Source organism: Prionailurus bengalensis, chromosome B3 (assembly GCF_016509475.1).
Source record: "Prionailurus bengalensis isolate Pbe53 chromosome B3, Fcat_Pben_1.1_paternal_pri, whole genome shotgun sequence".
In the NCBI taxonomy this organism is placed as follows: Eukaryota; Metazoa; Chordata; class Mammalia; order Carnivora; family Felidae; genus Prionailurus; species Prionailurus bengalensis.
In genome coordinates, this window is record NC_057355.1 from 110,607,892 (window position 1) to 110,626,452 (window position 18,561).

At 42.1% G+C, this 18,561-nt stretch overlaps 1 protein-coding gene across 4 annotated transcripts in view; it reads right to left on the bottom strand.

Annotated features, from left to right (window-relative positions):
- Positions 1-16,035, bottom strand: part of PPP2R5E (protein phosphatase 2 regulatory subunit B'epsilon) — a 148,868-nt gene extending 132,833 nt beyond the window's left edge. For 2 of the 4 annotated variants that reach the window (XM_043556316.1, XM_043556314.1), the window contains exons 1-2: positions 15,928-16,035; positions 13,521-13,684 (exon numbers count right to left, since the gene is read on the bottom strand). In XM_043556316.1, the coding sequence (XP_043412251.1) occupies positions 13,521-13,677 (157 nt within the window). In that variant the 5' untranslated portion in view covers positions 13,678-13,684; positions 15,928-16,035. The remainder of the gene's footprint in view (positions 1-13,520; positions 13,685-15,927) is intronic. The other 2 variants (XM_043556317.1, XM_043556315.1) reach the window with 1 other exon arrangement.
- Between the last annotated feature and the right edge of the window lie 2,526 nt (positions 16,036-18,561).

Here is an 18,561-nt window from a genome sequence, read left to right on the forward strand (position 1 = left end):
GCCTAAATAAATTCCACCATTAGTTGAAATGCCTTTTATGATGTGACAATGTAAATCTAAATACAACAAAAATAGAGTTCTATCCAAAACCTACCTAGGTGGTAAAAAATCTAGGTGGTAAAACAGTCTCCTCAGCAGCCAAATGTTCCATCGAAGTTACTCCTACCTGAAACCTTGCAATGCTCTCCCCCACTGAGATCCAGCCACATGCCAGACAAATTTCACAACTACCAAGTTTCAGAACTTCAACTCAACTGTTTTTGATTAAAATGATGTCTTTACGTTTTCTTAAAGTGAAATGAGTATTATTTCTAGATGGCTGGTTACCATCAAGAACACTAGTTAGTTACAGCAGTTGTAGACGGAGTTAAAGAAGCAAAGGTAGGAGGATGCATGAAGACAGGGCAGAACAGAGTACTAAAACCTCCCTTTAATTTTCAAAAATCCTTTGTATAGGGGCACCTGGCTGGCTCAGTCAGTAGAGCACGTGACTCATGATCTCAGGGTCGTGAGTTTGAGCCCCACATTGGGCAGGGAGCCTACCTTTAAAACAAAACAAAACAAAACAAAAAAAAGTCCTCTGTACACATCTTATTTTAAGTCAGTTTGACTTTTGCTCACAAATTAGGGAAAAACACCAGACCTTTGGATGCATCACTATCACTCTGAAAAATTAACTTGATGAGACAAAGCTTGAATAGGCCCTCTGACTCTCAAAAGGAACTTCCTTTCTGCTACAAAACGTCCTTGATTTCAAAATACTCATTCATTTGAAAAGAAAAGTGTTTTCTGCTGTGCTTTCCCACCTGCTAATATAAGACAGCTCCTCAGGAGCCCGAACCCACTCTGAATTCCTTACAACGTACGGCAAAGGAGTGATCTCCTTCCATTTCCAGACATCGTCTTCTGGAGGCGCTTCAGTAAAAGGCTAATCCGAAGCCTGTATCTACCTTATTCAAAGATGGTACTTCTCCTGAAATGCTGCCAAGTCCCCATTTTCTCCATGTGTTTTAATGTTTGAACAATGTTCCAGGCACCAGCAACCATGAATTAATTAAATCCAAAAAATGTAACATCACCATAAGGTGAAAGTCTGTCATGACGCCCTGCATAAATGGATGAACTTTTGCCAGATCTCCACCCTCACAAGATCTGAAACAAGATCCAGGTCCTCTGGAGTGACTCAAAGAAAGATCGATGGCAGAAAGAGAAGGGAAGGAATTATTTCTCACACAACAAACCACACATTAGGCAGCCTCCCCGCATTATCACACTCCTCACAACCACCTTGGCAAGTGTGAGCCCCGTGTTACCAAAGTAGAAATTAAAGCTCTGAGACGTTAAATAACTAACCTCAGTTCACAAAGCCGGGATTATCACCGAGACCTGAACCCACACCCTTTCCTCTACTTAAGCTACTTCCCAAAGACGTAAAGACGGATGATAAAGAAAACCGCTGCCACACAGTCACCAGTTTACCAAACCCAAACCACTCCATGACCAGCATGACTTTTTCATGACAGCGTTCGGACCCTGCAGGATCCAGAGTGGCATCTTCCCCACCCCGGCCCTTGCCATCATGAAGTGTTGGTGACCCTTCCTGTCTGCCTCTTGGCAGCACTGACGGGCCTTTCGAAGGAGCCAACTCCGAGGCCGGCTGTTCTTCCACGGTTCCGTCCATCGTCACCCGCCACCCCCCGTGCTGCTGCTGGCCTGGCTGCTCGCCCCCTTCTCTTCTCCACTTCTCTCACCACTTCAGTCTCCTCACAATTTTCAAGGTTCTTTGCAAGAGGCAGTAAAATGGCTCACTGGGGAGATCATCCCAGCACAGCACGAGCAAGACGGTGGTTAGCTCCGGGGCTCACCCACGTTCGTGCCCATAAACACTGGCTTTGGAACCAGACAGGCCCAGGGTCCCGACCCTGGCTCTGTCTAAAGGGGGAGGCAAGTTACACAGCCCTCAATTAACAACAAACATCCCTTGTTCTTGGTTTCTTGGGAAGCTTCAAGGTGACACCATATAATACATCACCTGGTACAAAACTATAGACATTGCTTCTCTTCTCCATCATTGGTTGCTCAACTATTTCTTCACCAGCAAAGAAAATCTGAGTCTCTCCTCCTGGCTTTTTCCAGGTCCACAGCTACTCCAGAATAAATGCTTTTTGACAAGCACAGTCAAGTTTACCATTGGTAGTATTCATTCACTCAGCTTAACTTTTCAAATGATACGGATCAAAAAGCTCCAAACAACCACAATGGCTGGAGTCATGTAATTAACGTCTATCTTCAAACACCTTTAAAAATTCTGTTTGGTAGTAAAAAGAATTAAAAATTAGGAGAGACACACAGAAGAAACTTCTTGTTGAAAGATCTCCCTTCTAGGAGCGCCTGGGTGGCTCAGTCGGTTAAGCGTCTGACTTCAGCTGAGGTCATGATCTCACGGTCCGTGAGTTGGAACCCCGTGTCGGGCTCCGTGCTGACAGCTCGGAGCCTGGAGCCTGCTTTGGATTCTGTGTTTTCCTCTCTCTCTGTCCCCCCACCACTCATGCTCTGTCTCTCGCTTTTTCCCTCACCCTAAAATAAATAAACGTTAAAAAAAAAAATTTTTTTTTTTAATCTCCCTTCTACAGAAAGGGACTATATGACAAATTCTCTCTCTCTGCTCTAAGTGAGGAACCAAATGCCCATCACCCAAAGCAGTGGCTCCCAGCCTTGGGGGAAACTCCTTTCAGAATCTGATGAAAGATCTAAACCCTTTGCCCAGAAAAATGACAATCTGCCCAGAGACACAAAATATAGCTTGGAATTTCAAGAGAGTCAAGGGCCCTCTGAAAGCCACCCATTAGCAGCAAGATAAGAGCCCTCGACAAAGAACGATCTATGATACTTCTTAAACTGGCAAAATTCAGATTTTGTTTCTTTAAGGTGCAAGAAATTCAGAAACCTGGACAAAAACCTCAAGAATGTAAAGATTTTCTCATTCCACCCTTCACATCTCTCTCTGGCTTAAAACAAAATGCTGTGAGACTCTGAAGCTGAAGTGGTTATCTCTTCAAAGCAAAATCTCAAAACAAAGATGTGCTCAGAGCCAGTGCATGTGTTGGGGGTATGGGTAAGGGAAAAGGAGGTACCAAAATTAAATACTAAAACATCTATACATCTTATATTTCATTATCATGCTTTTTAAGTTTCTGTACTTGTTTATTTTCTTCATGTATGTTATATATTTGTATAAGAGCACATGTATACATGTATAAACAAATATATATGTTATTTTTACTGATATGAGTAAACAATTACAAAAAAAAGTTTGGAGATCCTGTCCCAGTAGATGACTTCCAAAATAAGTTCATCAGACAAAAATTTTACCTGGTGACTTCCTACAAATGGAATTTCCTCTAGAAATAATTATATTAGCCACTTTATGTTCGTTTTTTTTTTAATGTTTATTTATTTATTTTGAGAGAGAGAGAGAGATGGGGGAGGGGAGACAGCAGAGAGCTCGTGCAAACAGGAGAGGGGCAGAGAGGGAGAGAGAATTCCACGCAGGCTTTGAACTATCAGCACAAAGCCCCATGTGGGACTCAAACCCATGAATCATGAGATCGTGACCTGAGCCAAAATCAAGAGTTGGACATTTAACCGACTGAGCCACCCAGGCACCCCACCCCCCTTTATGTTATTCCTGAAATGAGAAGCCAGTCTGAAACAGATGTTAACCAAATAGTAATGCTGAGAATGTGCCATAAGAACTAGCTCTTTTTGTTTTAAAAGTCTGATTCTCACAGTTCTACATGCTCCATATTTTTCTTCCTTAAATGGAAATAATCCATGTAAAATATTAAGAGAACAAAAATCAACTGAGAAACACTAGTAAGCATTTCTCTCTCTCTCTTTTTTTTTTTTTAATGTTTATTTTTGAAAGAGAGAGACAGAGGGCCAGTCGGATAGGGAGAGGGAGAGAGAGGGAGACACAGAATCTGAAACAGGCTCCAGGCTCTGAACTGTCAGCACAGAGCCCGACGTGGGGCTCAAACTTGTGAGCTGAAGTCGGACACTTAACCAACTGAGCCACCCAGGCCCCCCCAAGAAGCATTTTTCTATTATACAGTTCTTCTGTATTTTCTGTAGTTATTATACAGTTATATTAACTATAACAGTTAATATTCTTCAACCCCTACCATGTATCCAACACTGAGATAAATGTTTTATCTGCTTTATAGCACTTCATCTGACTCTATGAGGTGGGCTATAATACTCTCCCAATTTTGAAGATAAAAGAAAACACTTAGAAGTCCCCACTTAGGTAATATATATTGTATATATATTAGGTATATATTACTACATATTAGGCAAAAATAACATATTGTCCAAGCAATATGTTCATCATAGGCTTAATTCTACTGTAACATAAAAATAAGATCCCATATTTGTTTTCAGAAAATCTTCAAATACAACGGGCAGACAAGTATTTTTAAGTAGTAGAAAAGGACATCATGGCGTCATTTGCAAACAAACCAAAGAACTACCCTAGCTAGCATTTTAGAACTATCTAGAAACTTTACTGTTCTTTTGTAAGCACTACAACATCTAATATTAAGAGCTAACATTATTACAAATTAAAAGTTTGAACGATGAGGAAATTTAACCATAAAACCCTGCTCTGAAAATCCACTATGATATTCAGATATGCTACTCCCTCTTAAACTATGTAAAGAAAGAAAGGCTGGTGATTTGATTAGCCCATACTTCAGTCCTCAAACATCAGCAGAAAAAAGGCATTCCACTGTATTTAACATTTGCTGTAACACGCAAGTGATGAATCCTCCAAGTAAAAGAAACCACTCAAAGTATGTCATACATTAAAAACCACTCCATCCTCCCTTCACCAGATACTACTTCTGTTCCTAACCTGAAACATGCATAAATATCAAAGTACAAAGCCTCACTCAGGATTTTAAGAGAACACTCGGCAATTTGATCCTTTAAAAATAAAAAGTCTTCATTAAACAAGTCTATGACTTTGTATAAATTAAAAGCTAACACAAAATCTGCATGAGTTGGATTTGCGGGGAAAATAATTTAGTACTTAAGGAAGAAAAAACAAATGCCTATGCTACCATTACTAACAATTGAAATGTCAACTAACAATGTTAATTAATTTGCTAACAAATATTTATCAAAGGCCGGCTATGTACTAGGCACAGATCTAAGCCCTAGAGATAAGAAAAACCAGGTTTCTACACTGAAGATTCTATTCTAATGCAGGAGGAGAAACAGATAACATACAAGTGAACCAACTAACAAAAAATAATTTCAGATTATAAATATAAAACAAGAAACAACAAACTGACAGCAACTTCAAAGAAGATCAGTCTTAAGAGTCAGGAAGGATGATCCCTAAGAAGGTTCCATGTGAGATGAAATTTGAAGAATGACACGAAGTGGGGGGAAGAAAGTTCTAGGTACAAAAGGCCGCTTCACCTTATGAGAAGATTCATTTGGCACCTCAATATTTTATGCCTGGGCTGGGTTATATCCTGGAGAGATCCACGTTATGATGACTTCTGTTTGTAGCTTATCACGTTTAGTGTTAAGTGTATAAAGCATAAGTTTACACGTACAGCTAATGTAATACTCAGAAAATATTAACAATTCCCAGTCTTCTAGTCTAACTCCAAAGCTCTTACCTATGAGGAAAGAGCAAGAATGGTAGGGCTAAATCTTCCACAATCTGAGGAAAGCAGTGAACTCTGTTCTAAAACAAAATGCACACTCACAGAAACTTTACATATAATTTTGGGAGGGTCTTAGAACCTTAAAGCCCAGAGCACCCAGGTGACTCAGTCAATTGAGTGTCCAACTTTGGCTCAGGTCATGATCTCACAGTTCATGAGTTCGAGCCCCGCATTGGGCTCACTGCTATCAGCACAGAGACCCACTTCAGATCCTCTGTCCCCTCTCTCTCTGGCCCTCCCCTGCTTATGCACGATCTCTCAAAAATAAACATTAAAAAAGGAACCCCAAAGTCCATTCATGATGCACACATCCTATCCCCAACCAGAAATCCATGAACCCAAGGTTAAGAACTACACAGTAATTATCACACTCAAAAAGAATGTGATATGAATGTAACTTGCTATCCTACTTTTTTTTTTAATTTTTTTAATGTTTATTCATTTTTGAGAGGCAGAGAGAGAGAGAGAGAGAGAGAGAGAGAGAGAGAGAGTGGGGGAGGGGCAGAGAGAGAGGGAGACACAGAATCTGAAGCAGGTTCCAGGCTCTGAGCTGTCAGCACAGAGCCTGACGCAGGGCTCAAACTCACGGACGGTGAGATCATGACCTGAGCTGAAGTCGGATGTTTAATCGACTAAGCCAACCAGGCACCTTGCTATCCTACTTTTCAATGATTAATAAATCAGGTATGCTTATTTTTTTTTTAAGTTTATTTATGAGAGAGACAGAGCATGAGCGGGGGAGGGACAGAGAGGGAGGAAGACACAGAATCTGAAACAGGCTCCAGGCTCTGAGCCGTCAGCACAAATCCCGACACAGGGCTCGAACTCACGAACCATGAGATCATGACCTAAGCTAAAGTCGGATGCTTATCCAATTGAGCCACGCCGGTGCCCCTGCTTACTGTTAATATCTTTTGGCCCACGTACAACTCTGTATGGGAATTTTCTCTATGCTATAGACTATCAGGTAAAGAAAAAATATTTCTCCCAAAACAGTGAATGAAATACCTCCTCACTACAACTGAGTATATCATCTTTCACACATGAAAACAGTGCAACTGACACTCGGTTTTCTGCAAGATCTTATAATTTCTTCCCCAAAAGAAAAACATTGCCACATTGTCTCAAAGGCTGCGAAGCTGGATGTTAACACCTATTAACTTACAGACATGCTTCCACTTTAAAAGGGAAGCTTATGATTATTTCTTTAAACCACACACACACACACACACACACACACACAAACACGACAATTTAGTTGTCTAAAAACATGCATCATTAAGATACAAACTAGATCAATGGTTCTTAATCTTTTTGATTCAAAAACCCCTTTGAGAATCTGAAAAATATAACAGAATCCTTCCATTTAAACAATGGACATACTCATTCAAAATGTGCATATAATTTCAGGCTGCAAAACACGTTTCACATTCAATCAAGGGTTTAAGAATGTCTATACCTTCTATAGAAGAATATCATGACTGGTTGCTCCAGGGAAGGGCAGGTGGAAGAACCAAATCAGGAAGAAGATTTTTCACTATACATCCTTGTGTATTTTTTGAGAGTTGAACCATGTAACTGTATTATCTATTCAATAAATGAATACATTAAAAATAAAAGCATTACGCTAAAAAATGTAGCAGCATACCAATGCATTAGGTGAAAATCTCCAATCAAAGGTGTTTAAAATAACCAGTCTACCAAATTCAATACATTGGTAAACTGTTTCTTCCAATTTTTTGGTGGAAAAGGTTCATCACTGTAAAACTATGGTCTTGTTTCATAATTTTCTGAGAAATTTCCAATCCGACTTTTTGCTGAAAAAATATAAGAAGTGAAATAATTCCACACTATTCACATTTTAACTTCTCAAATCCCAGTTAAATAACAACAGCTAGTATTTACTGAATGTGGCACTGCCACAGCTCTTGATTATCATCATCCCCCTTTGACTGACAAGAAAACCAAGGCCTTCAGGAATTGACATACTTGCCCCAGACAACACAAGTTGTAAGTGAGCTAGGACCCTGGCAGGTGGCAAAGCCCAAGTACTTTCCCCACGGGACACTGCACAGTACAAGGAAGATGGTAAACACTAAAATAAAGGACGCTATTCCTTAAGAAACTAGTCTCATTATAAATACGCTTTAGGGCACTAACCCATTATAAAAATCGAGAACTATTTCTGCCTATTCCTTCTTTACACTACACAAGGCACATATGGATGAAAAAGAATGAGCCTATCCAAAAATTAGAAAAGCACAAAAACTAAGGTTTTTTTTTTAATTTTTTTTTTAATGTTTATTTAGTTTTTTGAGACAGAGAGAGACAGAGCATGAACGGGGGAGGGTCAGAGAGAGAGAGAGGGAGACACAGAATCTGAACAGGCTCCAGGCTCTGAGCTGTCGGCACAGAGCCTGACGCACGGCTCGAACTCACGGACCGTGAGATCATGACCTGAGCCGAAGTCAGACGCTCAACCGACTGAGCCACCCAGGCGCCCCCACAAAAACTAGTTTTAAATTGGGATTTTTAAAGTCCGTAGGGCCCCTGTGTGGCTCAGTCAGTTAAGCATCCGACTCTTGATTTGGGCTCAGGTCATGATCTCATGGTTTGTGAGATTGAGTCCTGCATCAGGCTCTGCACAGACAGTACGGAGCCTGTTTGGGATTCTCTCTCTCCCTCACTCTCTGCCCCTCCCCCACTCACACACCCACACAAGCACTCTCTCTAAGTAAATAAAACAAACTTTTGAATAAAGTCCTCACAGACTGTCACCCTCAAAAATAAAAATGTAAGCTGAATCACAAGCCTAGAGCTTAAAAAAAAAAAAAAAAAGATTTTAACTAAAGAAAGAACGTTGCAGAAACACAATGTTACCGATGTAAAAGTTTTAACACCAAGAGGCAGAATTTTTGCTGAAACGTTCAAGTCGTTATAGTTTTTGGAATGTTTACTACTGAAGGTCCAAACTATTAGCAAAACGCCTCAAAAACGTATAACGAATTATGAGACTAGAAATGATGACGTCATTCTCATCATAACCCCATCTTCAAAGAGGCAGTACTTTTCAAAAACATTTCACTCAAATCTAAACTTATGTAATCTTTTAAAGTCAAAAAAGGAAACAGGGCACGGGAGGAGGATGGGGTGGGGAGAGAACAAATCACCCAACCAGGTAGTACACTACTGTTGCTACTACTAATTATTATTACTATTATTATTATTGTAAATGTGCATGTCTATCCCCAACCTGTTTAGTTTAACCGTCCTTATTGAGACAGATAACCATCAAAGCTTGCTTCGTGTCATGCCGTGTAGGCACAAGGAAAGCGTCCAAGTCTTTACCTTCTTATCAAGCACAAAGGCACTAAAACCTTCACTGAATTTCCCTTGAGTAAGGGTCCTTCAAGTTCAAAAACTTTAGGACTCTCTACAGACACTTTCAGAAGTCTGCAAAGAGCGAGAAAATTAAAATGTCTCTATTTCAAAGGTTTATTCTACAATGTCACTACAAACAGCGGAGGAAAAGCCGGGAAACTTATCACGCATATATACAGAAAAACATGCTGGCATTGCTTTCTGTAGAAAATAGCATCATTGATATAAATTTGAAAACCCCACCTGTTAGAAAAGAGGCAAAATAGATGAAACTTTCCTTTCACTTTGTTACAGTTCTCCAAGTGAAGAGACTTTTTTAAAACACTAAGAGTTGGGGCACCTGGGTAGCTCAGTTGGTTAAGCACCCGACTTTGGCTCAGGTCATGATCTCCCAGTTCAGGAGTTTGAGCCCCACATCGGGCTTGCGGCTGTCAGCCCGTCAGCGCAGAACCCACTTTGGATCCTCTGTCTCTCTCTCTCTGCCCCTCCCCTGCTTGAGCTTTCCCAAAAAATAAATAAATATTACAACGCTAAGAGTTAATGGCAGTATTACTTACAAGTCAGTCAAATACGATGCATATAATAACCATTCTGATAATGCATACATGCAAAACAAGTGATCATTAATGAACGCCTAATGTGTGAGTTCTCAAAAATTACATTTCTAAAGGATGACTAACAAAATTACACAATTTCCATTTTCAAACTCCCCTAAAATTAAAGATCTTGAGGACATGATTTTTACTTTATTCTACAATGCAACCCACAAAATCCAACTGCCATTTATATTATACCACCAAATAAAATTAACTCAAACCTTCCAATGTGGTCAAAGCAATACTACCGAATTAAATCAGTAACTATCCTTTGGTAGGCACACATAATTTACTCTGGTTTCTCCTAAGGAAATGGTAAAAAAAAAAAAAAAAAAGAAATTCCTCCTATATTTTCTTTACATTCCATAAATTACTTCCTAAAGTTGGTGAGAAGACAACACACAAATAAAATTCAATCCATTACAAGACAATCAAATGTCATTTAACAAATTTGTAATAAAAATCAGGAGCATTTTATAAAAATCAGGAACATTTCTGAAGTCTGTATCTGACTATACTTCTTTGTTGTTCTATAGATACGGAAATCTAATTTGTGGGATGCTTTCCAGAATATTTCCCCATTACATGATTACTACACAACAATCGCTTTTAGTCCGTCTGGAAGTAAGCTGTGGCTGTATCTAATACTGTATGGTCCTGTTACTCTCCAATTCTCCCACACTGGCAAAATACACAAGTTCACAAAAATTCCATTCTTGGAGAGCAGAGCTCTTGGAAATTTTTCAATATGACCAGACTTCACTTTAAAAATGAGAAAAGGATAGACAAATAGCCAATAAGCACATGAAAAGATGTTCCACATCATTCATTAGCCATAAAGGAAATGCAAATCAAAACCACAATGAAATGCCACTTCACACACATCATGATGGCTATTATCGAAAACAAAAAAAAACAACAAAAAATAACATGCTGGTGAGGATACGGAGAAATTGCAACTCTTGTGCATTGATGGTAAGAACGTAAAATGGTACAGCTGCTGTGGAAAACAGTCTGGCAATTCCTCCAAAAATTAAATATATGATCCAGCAATTCCACTTCTGGGCATGTACCCAGAGCAAGTGAAAGCATGGGCTCAAGAAAACACTTGTACACCCATGTCCATAGCAGCATTCACAACAACCAAAAGACGGAAATGATCCAAGTGTCCACTGACGGCATATACACACAGTGGAATATTATTCAGCCTTAAAAGGAAGGAAATTCTAACATGTGCTACACCATGGGTGAATCTTGAGGACAGCAGGCTAAGTAAAATAAGCCAGTGACAAAAAGACAAATATTATATGATTCTACTTATATGAGCTACCTAGGGTAGGCAAATTTACAAAGACAGAAAGTAGAATGGTGGTTACTCGCCAAGGGGCTGAGGGGAGGGGAGAATGGGGAGTTAGTGTTTAATGGATACAGTTTCTTTTTTTTTCTTTTTTAATGTTTTATTTATTTTTGAGACAGAGAGACAGAGCTTGAACAGGGAAGAGGCAGAGACAGAGGAAAACACAGAATCGGAAGCAGGCTCCAGGCTCTGAGCTGTCAGCACAGAGCCCGACGCGGGGCTCGAACTCACGAGCTGTGAGATCACGACCTGAGCTGAAGTCGGACGTTTAACCGACTGAGCCACCCAGGTACCCCTAAGGGACACAGCTTCAGTTGGGGAAAACAAGTAAGTTCCGGAGAAGGATGGTGGTGATGGATGCACACAACATGAATGTACTAACTGTCACACTTAACGCATACTTAAAAATAGCCACGACGGGGGCGCCTGGGTGTCGCAGTCGGTTAAGCGTCCGACTTCAGCCAGGTCACGATCTCGCGGTCTGGGAGTTCGAGCCCCGCGTCAGGCTCTGGGCTGATGGCTCGGAGCCTGGAGCCTGTTTCCGATTCTGTGTCTCCCTCTCTCTCTGACCCTCCCCCGTTCATGCTCTGTCTCTCTCTGTCCCAAAAATAAATAAACGTTGAAAAAAATAAAAAAATAAAAAAATAAAAAAATAGCCACGATGGTCAATGTTTTGTTAGGTGTATTTTACCACAATAAAAGGAGTAACAAAATATTAAAATGTGTCAAATTCTTCTCACGCATCCCTCTTCACTACCCACAAAACCAACGAGTGGTCAATTCAGTTCTAATTTAAATATTTACCATAAGCCCCAAGAAATGAGTATAACAATAAAGTTTAAAATTCTTTCTAAACCTAAAAAAGTTTAATCTACTTCCTCAGAAAAAAGTCTATTGCCAGATAAAAGATGCTAATTGCTATTATATGTCTAGTTCAGATTAAATAAATTACTAAGGAATCCATGCACCTCTCAACTTTGTATTTCAAGCATGATTAGTTTCATTTCTACAATTTTTCCTTGTTCTTCTAAAATCTCGGAAAGACTTCTCCATTTTAGCAAAACCTTTAGCTAAAATTTTCTCCCCCATCAGACTCATAAGAGCTCATCTTTAGGAACTAGTAGATATATCATCTTTATAGTCGTCAGAATTCATTTAGTCTCCACCAGTTTCAAGTACAAACATGAGAATCTGAGTTACAACTCTCCCCTCCTTAAGAAAAAAGAAGGGGGGGGGAGGGGACACCTGGGTGGCTTAGCCAGTTGAGCGCCGAACTCTTGATTTCTCTGCTCAGGTCATGTTCTCACAGTTTCGTAAGTTAGAGTTCCACATAGGAGTCTGTGCTGACAGCACAGCGCCTGCTTGAGATTCTCCCTCTCCCTCTACCCCTCCCCCACTCACTCTCTCTTGTCTCTCTCAAAATAAATAAATAAACTTTAAAAAAAAAAAAAAGTTCACATGGGGAAAAACAGAAGCCTGAAATATCCTAGGCTACATTTTGAGGACCTTTTCTAATCGATCTCCAGTTTTTCTTATAATACCTTCTAATTTCACAAACTTGTTACAGAAGTAAATGTTCATTAATGAACTAGCACACCAGGTTTTCTGACTTCCTCTGAGCCACGAAAGTACACTCTGTTGTTCGTGCTCCCTCTCTCCTCACTCTCAAGTGTTCAGCAAACCGAAATCAACCTTCAGAGGTAGATTCTGATAGTTTCCATGCTATAAATGCTGTGTTCTGATGCACTTCAAACACGCCTGTTCATAAACATCAAGCAAACAGACGGAAATTAAAAGGAACCAAAAAAAAAAAAAAAAGTATCCACATACCCAAACAAAAATTGAGAAGTCTATTCAGGAAAAGCAGTTTCATATTAAAATATGAATTCATTCCAAAGGAAAGAGAAAAGTAGTATTGAACAAGTATGATCATCATGTTTCCTATTTGTACTATCTGAAAACAAGAACGCATGTAAGCAATTACTAACTGACCATTTTTTTCTTGATTTTTAAAACCGAATTCTTTCAAACACCATTTTCTATACATAAGTTAATGGTACCATCTCCTCTACTAGGTCTACTTGTTGTGACTAAAACTGTACAATATGTAGCTGTTATCACATATGATGTATATATCTAAATGTCAACAGAAGAAAAAATGAAAAACACAGACCTAGGCCTCTTCGGGTTTCTCTGGCATTCAGTTTTTCTATTTATCAGTGTAAAAGATCCTCCTGATAATGTTTCTTTTCATGTGTCCACAGCTATTTACATTAAGTTGAGCCCTTTAAAAAGCCTGTAACTTCAACATGTCTGAAATCTCCCATCCCTTCAATGTGCAACACATAACTTTAACAAATATGAAATACCACGAAAAGAAAATTATATATATGGATACAAAAAGATCAACTGGAAAGGAATCCATCACCTGGTCACGAGCCTTACCTTTTAGCAGCGGCAGAGGTGTTAACTCAATAGGCTTGCCTTGAGACCTAAACTGTGAGGAACTTTGCGACCTCTTCTGTCTGGCTTTTCTGACGGACTTCCGAGAAAATCCGTCTACTTTATCCACTGATGGAGGAGTAGTTGGTGCTGAGGACATATCCCTACTGAAGAGAAAGAGGCATCATAAACATATCCCCAGGGTGGAAGCATACATGTGAATTATACAAATTCTAAAACCCCCATACACAATATTCATGAAAACGGGATTATGTGATGAAGAAAGCAAATAAAATCAATCAAGAAAAGTCGTACGTTCAACGGGGGACATGAAATTTTGGAAAAAACAGAAGTAACAGAAGTACCACATAAGCAATATTATAGTTCTAATGCGCTGTGCTGCTGCCACTCTGATAATGAGCATTAAAGATGCTCATTTATACCTGAAGAACTCTTCTCAGCCATCTATTCATCTTCTGACTGCAAAGCTCTTCTCATCTTGAGATTCCTGAAGTAATTTTAGAGCTACTCTGCCACTGGAAAACTTCCATCGATACATTTTCACAAGATATTTAATATTATGAATGGGTTCTGGAGTTAAAACCCTTAATGTACTTCAAGAGTCTACACCAATGTATCACAGCAAAGTGAAATTTACAACTACTGAAACTATCTAGGCATGACTTTTAATGCAATGTGCTGTGTTAGCTATGATAAACTAAACCACACCACAAATGAGGACAGGTTAGATTACTGTAAACAGAACACATAAAGGGCATAATTAAAAGCATTTCAAAGAAGTCTTCTTTTTGAATGAAGCCATCTTAAGTTAATAAAGCTTAATACACAAAATTATGATGAAGTCGTGCATCAAAGTTGAAATGAAAACATAAATTCACGCCCTACTTACACAACCAAGTTGAGTTCCCTTTAAGTTCATCATCAAATACTGGTTTTCGTTCCATCAAACTGAGAGAACTGAACAGTTCTTTGAGATTTTAAACCTCTCAAATTATTAAAATGAAGGCTACTTCCTAAAAGTCACAAGCCGTAAGCTCAATTTCATATTCCAATTTAAACAGATGCCATCATTTCCGTGGCACTGAGGCTCCATTCAAGATTAATGGCAGACTTGAATAAAAGTAATGCATATGGGGGAAATACTGAAATGTAATTACTCACCTGTCATTCCAATACATAAGACAAGTGTTTTTTAACCTCTAAAATAAAAGAGTAAGGGAGTTTCTTCCTGAACATGTAAGAATAAAAAGTTATCTGGATTATATGGATTCCGACAAGGTAAAAATAACAAAAACATAAACAGAAAACAAATAAAACCACAGGATCTTGAGGTTTGGAATTTTTGAAGTCGTTAGGTTGTCTTTCTTAAAAAAGTTTTTAGAAATCTATCTAATTTAACCGTAAAAAACATGTGACAGATTCGAAATGGAATTGCAAGCTATGAATGACTATAGAAGTAAGATTACTTAAAATTTCTCACAATGACTGCATCAGCAAGAAGCTCCACATCACATTTGTATGTTGTAAATTTAGGGGCAGCTTTTCCAATCTGGTATGTGAATTATTTAAATTTCACTTAACCCTAACAATGCAAGATTTCAGTAAATCCTGTTCCTCCATCACTCTTTTTGTCTCGTTTTTATTCCTCACCTCCCATCTCTAAAGATGATTTATTGCTAGTATTTTTTTTTTTTTTTTTTTTATCATCTGCCCCTTCTGCCCGCGGCCCAGAATAAACGTCAAGGATCTCAACCCTAAAGCTCTGCAGAACTGAACTTGCAGTAGCGGTGGGTCCGTGCAAAGCCCGGGGAAACAGGTTTTGCCCTGGACCAGGACGTCTGAAGCTTTATCGTCATCTAAGCAGCGGGCACGGGGCATTTCCAGGGTTCAGGATAATCCAAGCCGTTGGGGGGGGGGGGGGGGAACGGTGTGGAAGGGGGTACCAGGGTGGAGGAGAAAGACAGGGAATGGGTTTCCTTGTGGGGATGCTAAATTACTCTTTGCTCCCATCCCACCCCACCCCACCCCACCCCACCCGCCCAAACCCTGGAGAAGATAAGCTGTTACTGAATCCTCCACACTACATCAACCCCCCCCCCCCGTGTTTCCCCGCCCCCCGTCAGTGGATAAAGGGGGACAAGAATATGCCTCCAATGCCGGAAGGTGAGGGGAAAAGGAGGGAGGAGGGTAGAGTGAATGGGAAGCATCATCACAAGCATTTGCAGGTAAATCGGACAAGTGGGACGGGCGCTTCCTCTCCCGCACCCCACCCCACCGCACCCCTCGCCTGCCCCGGCCAGGCCTTCCAGAGACCGGTGTCCTGCAGGTTCCTCAGGACAGGGAAGAGGAAAGGAAGCGGCGAGCCGAGGTGCTGGAGGGACGAAGTTACCTTGAAGCTTCTGGGGAAGAATCCGAAGATGATCTGTGGTTTCGAGGGGCGGGAGACCTGCGAGAGGGCCGCAGCGGGGGCGGGTGGCGGGACCGGGACGTGCGGGGGGAGGTCCGGACAGCGGCAGGGAGCCCGGGGCGACGGCTGTCCGGCGCGGCGTCCCTCCGGTTCCGCGGCGGCGGCGCCTCTAGGCCTCACGGCCGGACCTGAACCTCAGCGCTCCGGCGGCGGCGGCGGCGGCCTCAAGATCCTCCCCCGCGGGCCCGTCCCATCAAATCGGCACCGACCCCGTAGCGGCTCAGCCGGTGGCTCCTCGCTCACATTCCCGGCGGGCGGCGCCTCTGCTCGTTGCCCCGGACCCGGCGGCGACGGCGACGACGTGGGGAGGGGGGGAAGGGAGGGAGGAAGACTGGATCCGCAGCGGCAGCAGGAGAAGGAAGGAGAAGGAGGAGGAGCCGCTGGAGCTGGAGCCGCCGCTGCCAGAGCCGCCCTTTGGTACCCGCGGTGGGTCCCCGTCAATGCCCCTTTCTCTCTCCTATTGTCAATATCACCGGGCGGCTGAGTCCATGGCACACGCGCAACCGAACCTTCTGGCCAACAGCGCCCGCCTCCGGCGCCCACTCACTGGAGGCTTCAAACGGGAAGCGAGTCCTCATTGGCCTGCCTCCGCCTTCACTCCCAGGCCAGCAGGTTCGACTGAGAGCAGATCTGGGATTGGCGGCGGGGGGGGCGGAGAATCAGGAGGGTGGGAAGAGACAAGGCCGAGGATTGGGCTGAGGCGAGAAGGACCCGGATGCAGCCGCGAGCTCCGGCCGCGCCGCTGCGGCTTCCGCTAGGCGGTTGAGTAGGGTGAGGTAGTGGGGTACGACAGCCGCTAGGCCTGTGCGGAGCTCCTGAAAGCCGGGAGGTGTGCGACTGATAGATCAATGGGTTGGGGGTGGGGTGGGGGGGTTCCACGCAATGCGGCTTCTCTGGGCGGCGGTCGACTTCAAGCAGAGGGTTCCAAGGGCAAGGGTCGGCTAAGGGTGGGGGAACCCCGGGCCTGGAATCCGCGCCCTTCAGCGCCTAGGATGGTCCTTCTGGGCTGGGGTGGAGGACCCCCACTTAGGACGGGAACCAGCGCTGACATAAGCGGAGAAGAAAATAAGATCTCCTGCCCGCTCCTGTGCGCCACTGTTGGTGTAAATGGGCCCCTTGCAGCCCTCTGTGAAACCCCCAGCAGTCGCTCTCGGCTGAACCTTGTGGGACCTGGCACCGAAATCTGAACCTCTGGGCCTGGGCCAAGGGTTGGGTATTGCTTCGAATTCTGTCTCACCTCGTCTTCTTTTCCCTAAACCTCTGTTTTGAATGTCAGCTCCCTGAAACTCCTGCAAGCCTTGATAGAGGCCAGTTCAGTGTAGCTCATGCAGGTGGGAATGCTGTCTCTGTGCTCTGCAATCATTTATCCCGATCAACTACCTGGGCCCTCCCGCTGCACAGAGCTCGGGGCATCCCAGCTCCAGACTCTAGGAGCTTGCGAGATTTTAATTGGCAAGTTGGATCCAGAAGAGTTTATGGAGAAGACTTCACTCAACTCTAGCTAGATGAAGTAATAAAATATTTAGGGAAGTGTTTGCATCTTTGGTGAGCTCAAACCCAAGTGATGCAATTCCAGAGAATTATGGGGACTGTCACTCTATCTGAATGCACGCTACGTACATCTTTATTGGGGGTGGGGGGGTGGGGGACGGTTGAGAGGGAAGAAAATTCTTAATGCTTAACTACAAATATCCGATCAATTATTAAAAACTTGTGGGAAAAAAATTTGACTTAGACACTGTTAGCATTTTGATGTACTTCCCTCCGGTATTTTTTTCTTTTAATTTTGTGTGTGTTGTTTTGGAGCCTAGTTTTTCCCCGTCGGCATTTTATCATGTTTTCTATACAGTTAAGAAATAAAACTAGGTACCATATGTACAAGTAACACAAACAAAATGCATTGCATTTCTTGTTTGTGTTAACACTCAGGTGTTGCAAATTTTTATTCACACTCTCAGGAACGGATCTTTTTTTTTTTTAATTTTTTTTTTCAACGTTTATTTATTTTTGGGACAGAGAGAGACAGAGCATGAACGGGGGAGGGGCAGAGAGAGAGGGAGACACAGAATCGGAAACAGGCTCCAGGCTCTGAGCCATCAGCCCAGAGCCCGACGTGGGGCTCGAACTCACGGACCGCAAGATCGTGACCTGGCTGAAGTCGGACGCTTAACCGACTGCGCCACCCAGGCGCCCCTCAGGAACGGATCTTGAGTGGAAAAAAAAAATTTGTGCCATGAACGATTTAAAAAAAAAAAAAATGTGGTTTTGAACTGAAATAGGAAACAGGAAAAGATGGCTGTCTTGGTAGAAGCGGTTCCCCCTACTGACTCCAGATGATTTGCCACTGTATAGATAGTGCCCATTTTTTTGCTCTAAAAGTCCACCACTAGGCTTTATAAAACTGGCTGGAATACCATTCTTCTTCCAACCTTCAAGAAACTGCATTTCTACATCTGAATTTCACATGCTAGTCTTCATGAAAAGTTGAGTGTCCCAGCCATGCAGAGCCCCTTTGCTCTCTGATTGAGGGAAATGCAGAATTAAAACCAAGGAAGA